The sequence below is a fragment of the Phalaenopsis equestris genome, unplaced genomic scaffold (assembly GCF_001263595.1).
Source record: "Phalaenopsis equestris unplaced genomic scaffold, ASM126359v1 Scaffold000741, whole genome shotgun sequence".
Lineage (NCBI taxonomy): Eukaryota > Viridiplantae > Streptophyta > Magnoliopsida > Asparagales > Orchidaceae > Phalaenopsis > Phalaenopsis equestris.
Genome location: NW_018165181.1, coordinates 813,377 through 827,960, shown reverse-complemented (window position 1 = coordinate 827,960; position 14,584 = coordinate 813,377). Strand labels below are relative to the sequence as shown.

Genomic DNA, 14,584 nt, shown 5'->3' with positions numbered 1-14,584 from the left:
ATATTACATGAGGACTCTGCACATAGAGTTACACGCGGAGTCCAATGAAATCATGCCACGTAGAAGAAAAAAAAATCTGTGGTAACACAAGAGAATATTCCTCCAGTATTATTCAGATGTTATTATGTGTTATTCATGTGTTATTGTGTGTTATTCAAGTATTTATTGTGTTATTATAACATCAAATAACATCAAAAATATTCTCAGAATATAATAACACCTGAATAATATACAAAAATATCTAAATAATACGAGGAGAATATTTCTTATGTTACCGAATCAATCACCTCCACAACATAACTTCATTAGACTACGAAATAACTCACATCACATGTGGAGTTCTTATGTAATATTTTTTCTGGATGCATACGCTTCCCAAGTATTTTATTCCTCTCAACTCTCAGGGTGTACTCGCTTTATCCTCTGTCGGACAATTTTTTCTGGAGAAAAGTAGCTTGGTAACCCATTCAAGTGACGTAGATTGATCAGCCCTATAAACCCTAATAGTTGTCATCTTCCTTTCCATGCTTCACTTCGATTATAAGATTCATTGCTCGAGGCCTACCTCGCTTAAATGCATGGCTTACATATTTATTTTTTCGCTTTTTAGTATTTTTTTCATTGCCTGATAATAAGATTCATTGCTCAAGGCTTACCAATCTATCTTGCTTTAATTCGTGCCTTATGAATTTATTTTCGTGCTTTTTGGATATTCTGTTTCTTCCTTGCTGACCAAAATACACATCTGCCCTCAATTTCCTGCATTTAGAATTGATAGATTACACATTGTGGCATATTAGGACAATATTAGGACGTAACTATGAAGCTCAAGAACTTTGAGAGACTTTCCATGTTTTTGAAACATACGCATGGTGATAGTACTTTTGCTTAATGGTGAAAATTCCACGTGAATGTGAAAATTTCACGTGAATGCAAAATGTTGCTGTGTCGGTTCTGAAACTGCCTTAAAGTTGTTTGTTAAAATATCTAATACAGCATTTTTGTTCTCTTTGTGATGTTGTGACATGGAATAGAACCCATATCATTCATTTAACCAATGAAGTGGTCCACTCAAGTTAGAAGCGTATGACATATTCAGACCTGCAGCGAATTTATCATACTGATTTTGTAATGTTTCCTAAATTTGTCATATACGTGTTTGTGCAATGTAGACTCTAGCTATCCCACCTCAAGATATTTACCTCGTGAAAGAATTTCAAATGTGTCTATCTCTTAAAAAATATGGGAATGAGATATATTCAGGGCGTAAAAAAGATCACAACTTGATGATTTTTTGCCAAACTTCATTGTAAGATGTTAAAAGTTGAAGTGATTAGATCAGTCCTTATCAATATTTATGTGAGTTCATTTTTTTATGCAGCTTTAGTGGAACATGCTTCTGACCAAGTCATCATGAAGAAAGCAATGCATGCTACATTGTTTTATACACCGATTTCTATGTACCATGGAAATGCTGCAGCATATCGGAAGTCCATTAGTATGCTTCATGATGCCCCTGCTCATTTTTGTCGAGTTCAATCTTTAAAGCAGGAACTAGGAATTAATGCAGAAACATGGTGTCTTGGTGGTAAGAATCATCCTCCTTGGTTCAGGTGAATCATTTTAGACCAAAATACAGCAATATATTCTTGCATGATATCTGGCTATTTGAACCAAGTTTCTCTTCTCTAGTGTCGCTCCAATGATGGACTGGACAGATAATCATTTTAGGACTCTTGTCCGCCTCATATCAAATCATGCATGGCTTTACACTGAAATGGTTGTGGCGGAGACAATTATTCATCAAAAACATAATTTGGTAAGGGATCCATCAGTGTTCTCAAACTAATGGTGGGTATTATTCATAGAATATACATAATTTAAAGAGGCAGTCTTGTTTAATATTAGTAATTGTAGCCATTGAGCGTGCAACCAAGTGGTTGCTCTTTTTTTAAGGGACTTTTGAGTTCAAATCCCTTGAATGTACTTGTTAAATTATGATTATCTGTTTATGCCTCTTATTTCTGCATAGGAGGTTTCTGTGCTCTTAAACTTGTAGAGAGGAAGGTTAGATTATAAACACTATTGCGTTACTTCAAGCATAATTATTTTCTTCACAAAAAATAAAGAATATTAGTACTAAAGAGTTTGCACAAGTAATCTGCAAGAAGGGCCATAATAAACTTGTCAGTTGTACTATGCTCATTTTATGCACAAATTTTTTAATACTCGGTAAACCTACTTAATGCAAGGAAGTCTTTTTTTTTTTAAGCTCGGGTGTAGAGTTTTTTTGCTTTTGTCTGTTTCACTGGGAGTTGATGGAAAATTGGAATGCTACTTTTAGAGTTTAATAATTCAGTCATGTCTATTCTATATGATTATGTTTGTTATTTAATCATGGTTATCGTTTTCAATGACATGTTACTGCAAAAATATCATTGGCTGTCCATCCTTCTTTGATAAGATCTATTCAAAGGGTAGTGATTAGCTTTTGTCACGTTTTATTTCATATTAAATTCATGTATGTTTCATTTCATCTTAACGACTTGAGAAGAAGAAGGGAAGGAAGTTTTGGCTCTCTTACCTTAGAGCTCTATCACCAATACGATGTGGAAGTAATTCTTCCTTAATAAAATGTCCAAAGGACGATGAGTATAAGAACCATAAAAGGGACAACTATGCATAAGCACTTCTGACATGAGGCGTGGTGCTTGAGTTGGGACCACTGCTAGTGGTTTTGTGGTTAATACCCCCCGTCCAAGCAACTGGAATTGGCCTTTGGGAGGTATATTTGTGAGTATATCCGCTGTTTGGTCCTTGGATGGTATGTAATGCAGAGTAATGGTGTTGGCACTGATATGATGGCGAAGAAAATAAAGATCTATCTCAATGTGTTTAGTTCTCGCATGAAAGATTGGATTCTTGGCAAGGGAGATCGCCGATACGTTGTCACGATGTAATGGTGTAGGTACAGATGAAGATATGCCGAATTCTTATAGGAGTCTTCGTAACCAGATAATATTGGTGGTGGCAGTGACTTAGGCTCGATACTCAGCTTCAAAGGAGGACTTCACACGGTCGTCTATTTCTTAACTATCCAAGAGATAGGTATGTGGGATTTCCTATCAGTGTGATCTTTAGCCCAAACTGCATCAGCATATGAGTGTAATTTTAAGCTCCTAAGATTTATTTGCAAGCCAAAATTAATAGTGCCCTTTAGGTAGCAAAGAAGATGGGTGAAATAGGCAAAATGTGCTTCTGTTAGCATTTGCATGTGTTGGCACGTCTGTTGGCACGACTGATTAAATGCATAGGCGATATCAGGTCTGGTGACGATGAGGTAATGAAGTGAACACAATATTGAGAATGCTCTAAAACCATGAAGACTTGAGAAGAAGGGAAGGAAACTTCGTCTCTCTTACCTTGGAGCTTTCTCACAAATTTCGTGTGGAAGTAGTTCTTCTTTAACAAAATGTATAGAGGACGATGAGTATAAAAACCGCAAAAGGGACACTATGCATAACCACTTTTAATATGAGTTGTGGTTCTTGAGTTGGGACCACTGCTAGTGATTTTGTGGTTAATACATCTGTTGGGGTGCTATGGTGATTTTGTTATTTGTTGTCTTTATGGTTGTCATGAGAGAACATGCTTGTAGCGGTTATGATTGTGAGTTTGAACATGTGGAAAAACAACACTTCAAGCAGGCTACTTCGGTTGTGATTAATGGCCGCAAAGGAGAGCGCATGAACGCCTGCTTCGATTGCGAGTTCCGTTGCAGTGGAATAACAGGAGCAGTGGCTTTGATCACGAGCAGCGGATATATATTATATATATATATTAAAAAGTCCAAGGACTAATATATTAAAGAAAAAAATGTACAAATAGGTTGTATGAGATGACCTAAAAGAAGACCAAACTCACACAATATACAACACACACAAAAACCTAAAGAAATAAAGATAAAAAAACTAAAAATCCACTAACAGGTGCAAAGGTGCTAGGGACGTCCTACTTTAGTTCTTCCTCTGCCTCTAGTTCTCGGAAGGGAGCCAACTAACAAATTGGTAAGGTGCGTACCATTACCCCAAGTAACTAAAATATCATCCATCAGATTTCTGAGTTCAAGTATGTCTCTATTCTTCTCCTTCCTCCTGGATGTGTAGACCTGCCATTCCTCATCTGAGGATTGACTCATTTGATCAATGGATTGGTCCAAAGGTGACTGGACAGGTGTAGGACCCCCTGAGTCTGAGTAGCATTGCCATCTTTCTCGATCTGATGGGGTGGTAGTGAAGCAACAGGTGGTAGTGAAGCAACAAAGGTGAAGCAACAAAGGTATTTTCACCTGTAATATCAGTGATAGGTCTAAGTGCAGACAGAGTTTGAAGAATCTCCCTCGCCTCCATGATAGGAGGTTCCAAAGACAGAGAGCTATAACAATGTGTGAAGACTGAATGGTTGATATATTGCCTACGGGAAGAATGACATCTTCAGGTGTATACTTTTGATGATCGATAGTGTCAATAACTTGAAGCTGATTAGAAGGAGTTGGAATCACTGCCTCTAGCGGAGTACTTTGCTTTTTTGGTTTTTGGTCTGAGGTGGGTGCTTTTTTGGTCTGAGGTGGGGATGTAGATGATGACATTAAGAACTGGAGTGGTCGAATATACGACAGTTCGAACAATATGAAGGAAAATGCTCAATTTTTACCTTCTGCCAATATCCATGATGCTGAGAACTGGAGTGGTCGAACATATGGTCGAACATACATCGAACATACAATAGTTCAAACAATACGAAGGAAAATGCTCAATCTCTACCTTCTGCCAATATCCATGATGTTGTGTGCCCAACCAAATTTCATCAGAAGCGGAATAAATAATGTCTCTTTCTACAAGTACTCTAGCTTCAGATGGACGAGAAAGATTAAAAGTATGAATGTCCATCTTGAGTGGCTTACCATAAGCTGAGATAATAAAATACAACACTTTTTAAGAAAAATAATGAAATTTCAGACCAGGAAGACGAATACAAACCGAAATGATTGAGGGTTCCGTCTATGGGTCAAAATCCACAGACAATTTCAGAATCTTCATTGCTCTGTTATCAATTCAGATTTACCTTCTAGCAAATAAGTGTGTATAATCTTCTTTATTATTAATTTGAATAAGAATGTGTCTCCCATCTAATAGTTCAATTTTTCACTCCCCAACAAGGTGCATAAGTTCAAATTCTGTGGTCACGATATATATATATATATATATAGACAAGTCTGTGGATAAATATATTATTAAAGATGATAATACAGAAAGATAGTTCTATAGGACCAACAAATGGATGCCTGACCCAGCTAAAAAAGAAAACAGAAACTCCAAATTTCAGGAGCCAAAAGTATGAAAAAATATTAAAATAAGCTTATAAAGAGAAATCAACAAGCCTAGGAAGAAAAGATTTGAAGATATCAGCGAAGCAATGCTTATGTAGTAGTTATCCCAGTTGCACTCCCAAGCATACGAAGGTAAACATTTCAAATGAATCTTCATAGCCAAAAAAAGAAAGCTATATCAATCCAAACAAATTCTCTAGAACAATCAAAAGTTTCCAAAGCAAACCAATGCATCCGGATTTGTGCAAGCATAATATAAGTTTGTAATGAACCAATTCGACCTCAATCAAGAATGTATGAAGAAGATGATCCAAAAAATTCATCCATATACCAACCAGCTGAACTCATGAAACCAACAAATGCTAATTTCATCCAGTATACAACAAACATGGCTTCCAATGTGTTTGGCGAAGCTGAACCCATAAATTCTTCATTAATCCATAGCTGTCAAGCTCAAGTAATCCAATAAATGCTAATTATCCAAGATGAAACTATCCAATACAGAAAATAAAAAAACAAATAGTAGCAAGTGGAAGATTATATGGAAGTAAAGAAAAGATGTAATAAACACAACAAAATGCCTGCATCTAAACAAAAGAGCCAGTCACCAACTAAATAAGCCAAAACACTTTATCTCCAGCATTAACATTGCCTGTTACAGCTTGAAAAAACAGTAGCTTGAGATAACCAAAGATGAGAAATATATCCAAAGCAAAACTGAGCATATCTCTTCGGGCTTCCAGCTAGTCATAATGCATATTGAGAATGTAAGCATCTAATAATTAGCTGAACTAGTAAAAAATCAAAGAGGTTAATTCCATCCAAGATACAACAATCCTACCGAGATAATACAAAGCACACAGAGACAATAGCAGTAGAAAAATTTTGACAGTAAAATAAAATCTGTAATAATTAATCCAAAACAGTTTGGATTTATCACAACAAAGTGTCAATTCTCCCAGCATGCTACATAACAGGTTTTTTATTTGAGTGAAGAATGCATTCAAACCGAACCGCGTATTTGTGTCCAAATAAAACTTTCCAGATTCTAGGTAAACAACATGCAAAGTAAAAACACATAAATGAAACTAAATACAACCTTATTTGAATAGCACTGCCCATAGAACCACTAAATCCAAATAGAAAATTAATTTTTGATGTAAGGAAGGTCCAGAAGGTCACCATGAAGTAAAATTTTGAGTTCTCTGGGAGGTAGTATACCAACATCCACACCCGGATGCCCCCTCTTAGCCAACCAATCAGTTGGTGAGTTTCTCTCCCTGTAAATGAAACTCCAAGTGATGTTTAGCATATGAGACTCAATAATATTCCAAATTCTGTTTAAACAAGAAAATAAGTTTCATTAAGGCTTCTTTTTCTTAGCTATATAGTCTAAGATAAGTGTAGAATCAATTTCTATTTGAAGTTGTGGCCAATTAAAAATTCTTGCAATAGAAAGAGCAAGCAGCACAACCCAACCTTCTGCTTCAATGGAAGAAGCAACATTAATAGGAGAAGAAAAATAGCATAAACATTGCCCCAACTGTTTTTTAAAAACACCACCAGCACCATCCTTTTTATCGGTCCAGCTCCCATCAATATTAACCTTAACCCAACCACAAAAAGGGGGCTGCCAACCTATTAACGTCAGCCTCCTACCCTCTCTTGGATTAGTCAAGGTAATTGATGTTGCTAAACATTTGCTAGCTTTAGCAAAATAAGATAATATATTAGTCACAGTCACACTAGGAGAGCTATTGGATATCACATATTTGGAATTGTTTCAAGCTCTCCAAAGAAACCAAAGAACCATCAAAGGAAAAAAAAAACGAATTTCTTTATAAAAAATAGGCTTCCAAGCAAAAAATAATTCTTCCACTGAATTCCATGAGTAGATAAAAACACCAAAATGCCTCCCTAATTGGAACCACACATCCTTAGCTAAAGGGCAATTTAAAAATAAATGCAATTCATTCTCCTCTGCCTCTTTACACAAATTACATTGAGAACCTCAAACTTTTTAGCTTTAAAATATCATCAAATGGTAACAACTTGTGAAAATGCCATAGAAAAAAAGAGATAGATGGGGATTGAAAAGCATCCCAAATCATGTTTCCCCATTTCCAATCATCAAAGTTATGCATGCTTGAATACAACATTTTAGCAATAGAGATGTTATTTTTATTTTTCCACAAAGGGGAATCCCTCCTATTAACATTTATTGGGATTCCCCAGACTTTTTAAATATTGGACTATTTTGGTCCCTGCTAAAAGGTTTGAAGACTAATTTGACACTTTTATAGGCCCTGAGACTAAAGTGATCTCATTGAATGGTCAAGGTATCATTTTGAAACTTGTTTTAGTGGAGCAATACCAAATTTTTGATGTTTACAATGGAAAGCTAAGGCTTATCACAAAATCCCTAGGGAGAGCAGGCTACTATTAGTGAGCTGGAAATGAAGTATGAACTTCTTCTAGTGAATAGTATGAAGTTGATGCATTTTGAAAGAGGTTGATATCTTAGCAGTTTTGAATGGTGTCTGCATTGGTTTGAAATTTAACTGGAAAGCAGAACAAAAGCCATGGATTCATTCAGTATTGTCTGATTAATCTTATTTCAAGTAGTTCGCAGTTAACAGAAGGGTCTAGTGGCATGATAAGGCAAGCGGTGTTGATGATTTGAAATATTTAACAACTCTATTATGCACCTTACTCCATATTCTTAAAGAAAAAATGACACTCAATAGGACACAATGAAGAAAAACAATTAATATAGTCGACCCCACTTAGTGGGATAAAGGCTTGTTATTGTTGTATTCCATATTCTAAAACTGTTAAATATACATATTTGTAGAAAGATATTTATTTATTGATCCTATGTTTATTTTTTTAATTTCTGTTCAAATTTTCAGAACAGGTTCTTGGCATTCTCCCCAGATCAACACCCAATTGTTCTCCAGATTGGGGGAAGCAACTTGGAGAACTTGGCAAAAGCTGCTGAACTTGCCAACTTATACTCTTATGATGAAATCAACTTGAAGTTGGTGAACCTTCTAAATGTACCATTTCTTACCATCATGTGCCTTTTCTTACATTCTTAAATTTATTCCCATAATTTTATCAGCTGCGGGTGTCCCAGTGGAAAAGTCGCTGGCCATGGATGCTTTGGTGCACGCCTTATGTTCAATCCAAAGGTTTGGTGTTTAACTTGAGAAATTCTAAGGCTTGTAAAAAGCTAATTATGTCTCCTATCTGTTTTATCTTCACTATCTCTTCTTCTTGATTTAAAATTCTTGTTTGCATTGTCGAAGCTTGTTGGTCAAGCTATGTCTGCTATTGCTGCCAATTCTGACGTTCCTGTTAGTGTCAAATGCAGAATAGGGGTTGATGATTGTGATTCATATAATGAACTCTGTAAGACATCATTTCAGTCCATTTTATTTTTCTATGTTGGTTTTACCACATTTCTTTTATTATTTCCTTTCAGGATCTCTCTGAATAGGAAAAATTAATTTTAGGGCATTCTTCTTGATTTTATAAATAGTCTTAAACAATTAAACTTTTGTACTCTAAATAAAAATTGCAGTGTATCCCTAGCTTAGGTTGTTTCTAGAGCTTTCTCATTTTTGAAGTAATCATGGTGTTTATCTTCTACCTTAAATCTTCAAAATTCAGGTGTTGTTGTAATCACGAATATTTAAATTATGTATTTTACAGTACCAATTTATTTAAAATGTTGCTTTCTACCTTGACGACCAGTACTTTTTTTCCTTGGAACTATTGAAACTTAAATATGATACAGAGTAGCACAAAATTTTTAAAGATTTCTCATATTCATGCAAAACAAGAGTTCTTTTCCAAGAGGACTTTTGAAAGTACTTATATTGCTATAAAATAATTTATTTTTGCCTTAAATTTTATTACTTCTATTTCTTTCAAGTCATATAATGCCTCCTATGCCTTTTGGGTGTCTCATTTTATGAGGCTCCAATGGCCTGTCTATTTCTGGGTTTTTTTTAGGTGGATGAGGTCTGTTAGCAATTATTGTCAGATTTCTAAATTTTTTTTCTTTGATAACATTGATCATGATTATTGTACTTCAATGTTTTCATTTGATTTTTTCAACTATTTTAATGACTAAGAGTTAGTCCTAGCCACACCTTTTGATTTATTTGTTCTTTTATCAGGCGACTTCATATCTATAGTTTCTTCTCTGTCACCCACGAAGCATTTTATCATACATGCACGGAAGGCATTACTCAGCGGTTATAGTCCTGCCCAAAATCGGAAGATTCCTCCTTTGAAGTATGTCAAATATGGTATTGTTAATTCAACTTGCAATTATTTTTCTTCCTTGTAAAAGATTGATTCATGAAATCAAATGATTCAGTTTTATATTGAATCTCTCATGGTTTATTCTGTTTGTCAAATGGTTATTTTTAACTCAATATTATGAATGAATCATACTGTGACAAAACTTTTCGTATTGAAGTTTGAAATGTGTTAGATGTTGACTTACTATCCATACACAAATCACATGGTGAGATTGATAGAAATCACACAACGAACAATTCCGAACTTTATCGGGGCTTACGATCAATTAGAAATTAAACCATACCGCGGAATTATGAGATCACACCAATTCGATAAAAAATCAGAACAAAAATTAAAACATAAGGATAAGCAAAATAACAAGATAAACATACGAGAATTTACGTGAAAAAACCCGAAAATGGGAAACAATTACGGAGCCACACTACAAAAATATTCACTATGAAATTCAGAAGATTTTACGAAGAATTCACACAAGTTTTCTTTCAACACAAAACTTACAAGAGGACTCTCTCCACAATCTTCTCCCTCCGATTCGACTCAAAAATCACGCTGAAACACGAAAATCAACTTCTTCGGCACTCCTCACATTTACCGGGATGATCATTAAAGAATATTTTAAGGAAGATACATCGAACCCTACCTTACGCCACTCAAAATCGGGATTAAAAACTAATTCCCGACTCCGATCGCTCTTGGCGCATAGGTGTCCGAACTTGGCGCCTATGCGCACCAAGCTCTCGAGAAATAGTCGCCTATATGGGCGCATATGCATCCAAAGCAGGCACATAGGAGCTGACTTCTCTGTTCGAGCAGCACGTAAGCGGTGTGCCCACAACTCGTCACTGTCCTGCTGCTCACCAAACTAGTCTTCACTCATAGCAATATCCCACTTGGAGATTGATTGTACTGAGCACCAATCCTCTGTACGTGCACCTCATCTGCATCACATTCATAGTCACGTGCTGTGGTCACGTACTTTGGTGTGACTCACCCCTATCTCAACCTGCATGAAACCCAACTGAAGCCAAACATAACTTCAGTTTCTCAACAGTCACCATCTTTGTCAACATATCCGCATGATTCTCAGTTGTACGTACCTTTTCCAGACATAACTGTGTATCTTCCATAAGAGATCAAATGAAATGATACCCGAGCTGGATGTGTTTTGTCATGAAATTCTTAGCAAGATGAATCACTCTCATACTATCATTGTAGAGCCTTCCAATTTCTGCTTCTTGCCCAATTCTGCCATGAAATTCTGTAGCTAAATCATCTCCTTGCTGGCATCAATAATAACAACATATTTAGTCTCTGTAGTAGAAAATGCAACGATCTTCTGCAACCTAGAAACCCAACTCACCGTTGTGCTCCCCAATTTGAAGATATTCCCCGTTGTACTTCTTTTACTGTCACATCTCTCGCCAAATTTGAATTTATGAATCCCTGTAGATTGATCCTTGCACTTCCATAACAAAGTACCCTGTTGACTGTTTCCCTCAATTACCTGAGAATCCACTTTAACTCCTCCCAATGATGCTTGCTTGGATTGCCTATATACCTGCTGACCACTCCCACTGCATATGCATATCTGGCCTGATATAAATCATTACATACATTAAACTTTCAAGTACTGAAGCATACAAAGTTGTCTCCATCTGTGCTTGTTCTGTTTCAGAGTTAGGTGATAGCTGCTTAGATAGTTTCAATAACTACCTAAGGGAGTGCTGATTGGTTTCGCCTCACTCGTGTTGAATCTCATTAGGATCTTCTCAAAATACTCTGCCTGAGATAACTTTAGTGTTCCTGCACTCCTGTCCCTGTTGATTCTCATCCCGAGGATCTTTATGGTTGGACCAAAATTTTTCATCTCGAACTCACTTGATGAATGTTTCTTCAAGTCCCTAATTTTCTTTATATCTGCCCCTGCAATCAACATGTTTTCCACGTACAAAAGAAGCAAAATATAAAGTTACCAAAATGTTTGATGAAACAACAGTGGTATGCTTGATACTTCATGTCCTCGTGGTCTAACATGAACCTGTCAAACCTCCTGTACCATTGTCTCAGGGCCTGCTTCAATCTTAGAGACTCTTCTTCAATCTGCAGATCAAACATGCTTTGCCTGAAACCTAATAACCTTGTGGTTGCATCATGTATAGCTCATTCTCTGGATCTCCATGTAAGAAAACTGTTTTAACATCCATCTGCTCAAGATGTAGATCTTCCTCTGTCACCAGACTCAGCACAACCCTAACAGTCGTCATTTTTTTCCACTGGAGAGAAGATCTCTGTGTAATCCACTCATTCCTTATGCTGGAAACCCTTCACAAGAAGGCTTGGCTTGTAGCACTTGCTATCTCCTGACCCCTCTTTCAGCCTGTGCAGTGCTTTTTTGCCATTTGGTAATACCGTCAAATCTCAAGTTTGATTTGACTTAAATGATTGCATTTTTTCATCCATCACAAGCTCCCACTCCATTGAATCTTCAACTTGAGTGACCTCCTCAAAACACTCTGGTTCATCACTCAAGTAGTAACAAATAGTCTAAAGAGCAGAATACCTGTGTACTGCTGGATCTTTTCACTTCTGTAGCAGACGACTTAGGAACTTCCAGTGCTCCTTCTGGTTGAGCATTTGTTTTTTCTCCATCTTCTTAATCGCCGATATCTTCTATTTCAACATATATGGATTCTTCAGAAGTAGCTGATAGACTATCTCGAGAACCCCGTCCTTGTACATCTCTTTTTCTTTGAATGTGACGTCTCTGCTTCTAATGAATTTTTGATTCTGGTAATCCCAAAACTTGTACCCAAACTCATCTGAGCCATATTAAATGAAGGTGCACTTGATAAATTTTGATTCAAGCTTGCCCTTGGAAGGTGCACTTGATAAAGTTTGAGTCAAGCTTGCCCTTGGACCCTGCATCAACATGCACATATGCAAATCACCCAAATACTTTTAAATAAGATAGATATACCTTTTTATCACTCTAGGCTTTTTCAGGTAAGTTTTCCTTCAAAGGTACTGATGGATTTCAGTTTATCGGATAAACTGCAGTATTAATTGTTTTTGCCTAAAACTGTTTTGGCAAGCCTGCATGCAGCCTCATGCTCCTAGCACGCCCCAGATTGTTCTGTTCATGCGCTCAAATAAATCATTCTGCTGCGGTGTCATTGGGACAGTGAACTCATGCTTGACCCCTTCTATGTCGCAGAAATTCTCGAACTTCTGATCGGTGCTTACCTCTATTATCTGATCTGAGACACTTCAGCTTCAAACCTATCTTACTTTCTACCATAAGCTTCCATTTCTTAAAGACTTTTAATACATCAGATTTTTGCTTTAAGAAATAAGCCCATACCTTTCTCGTGTAATCATTGATAAACATGACAAAATAGCGAGAACCTCCAATGGACTGAACTGGATGGAGTAGGACCTCATACATCAATCAATATGCACTAACTTTAGTTTCTTTGATTTCACCACTAACCTGCTTTTGGAGAAAAAAAATTTCTTCTACTTGCCATATGTACAACATTCACAAAAATTCTAGATCAACAAATTTCAAACCCTGAAGTTTATTATTCGAAAGTAGGGACATCATACTTTTCTTGCTCATATAGCCAAGCTTACGGTGCCACAAACTTGCATCCACCCTGGTTCCAACCACATCAATGAAATCAACCATTTTATTGATCAAATAAAGGGTGTTTTCAATATGCTCTGAGCCATCACTAATGCCCTCATGGTCATTTTCCATGAATCACCTGTGAAAGTAGCTACTGGTCCTGACTTTGCCAACTGGCTCACAGAGATGAGATTTCTCTTCAAATTTAGAACATATCTAACTTCAGTAAACCTTTAGACTGCTCATCAACATTATATCAAGATCGCCATTTCTTATTATATTGCAAGCCTTATTATCTCCCAAATAAACTTTTTCTAGATCACTCTGAGTGTAGTTTTTAAATACCTTTTTATTTGGGCAAACATGAAAAGGGCACCATAATTCACTATCCAAGATTCAATACTTACTAGGGATAATACCAAGAGTCACTTTAGATTTCACCTGTAGAGATATTAGTATAGTAACAACTTTCTGTCCACCACCTACTTTCCTTGGAGCTTTGCGGTACTTTTGAAATGTCCCTTCTTACCACCGTTCCAACATTCTTCAATGCTTGACTTGGGCTTTCCTTGGACTTGGATCTGCCTTTGTCTGTATTCCTGCCCAGATTTATTCCTTTGTTATCAGCATTCAACGCAGAACCTGAAGATTCACCATTCACTACTTTTTTGCGAACTTATTCATTTAGCATCAGACTCACGATATCATTGAAGTTCAACTTCAAAGTCTCTGAAGAACTACTCAATGCCTTTACCAAGGCATCCCGACTTTCTGTTAATGAAGATAGTATCATCAATGCTTTGACCTCATCATCAAACTTGATCTCTATGGAACACAACTGAGTCGTCACAGTGTTAAAGTTATTGAGATGTTCTGCCATTGAACTGACTTCCACCATCTTCATGCTGAATAACTTCTTCATGAGTAAAACCTTATTGGAAGCAGAAGTTTTTTCGTACATCTTGGCCAGTGCTGCCATGGGATCTATTGTAGCTTTCTCATCATAATGTCGAACGCAACAGATGTGGAAAGTGTCATTCGATCCGACAATTCCCATTTCTCCCTAGACATAAATACAGACTTCTTTGTAATTCCTTATAGTAACAAGTATAATTTTTTCTGATATAACAAATCCTCTACCTGCATCTTTCAGAAAATGAAATTCGTCCCATTGAACTTCTCCAACTTGAACATTGTTTCTTCTACCATTGCTCCCACTCATATCGAACCCC

General features: G+C 36.5%; 1 protein-coding gene across 7 annotated transcripts in view; it reads left to right on the top strand.

Annotated features, from left to right (window-relative positions):
- Window positions 1-379: 379 nt before the first annotated feature.
- Window positions 380-14,584, top strand: part of LOC110030571 (tRNA-dihydrouridine(20/20a) synthase-like) — a 90,485-nt gene continuing 76,280 nt past the window's right edge. The window contains exons 1-7 of one of the 7 annotated variants that reach the window (XM_020733339.1): window positions 380-458; window positions 1,382-1,613; window positions 1,693-1,819; window positions 8,302-8,429; window positions 8,514-8,583; window positions 8,701-8,803; window positions 9,577-9,694. In XM_020733339.1, the coding sequence (XP_020588998.1) occupies window positions 1,414-1,613; window positions 1,693-1,819; window positions 8,302-8,429; window positions 8,514-8,583; window positions 8,701-8,803; window positions 9,577-9,694 (746 nt within the window). In that variant the 5' untranslated portion in view covers window positions 380-458; window positions 1,382-1,413. The other 6 variants (XM_020733338.1, XM_020733337.1, XM_020733340.1 and 3 more) reach the window with 6 other exon arrangements.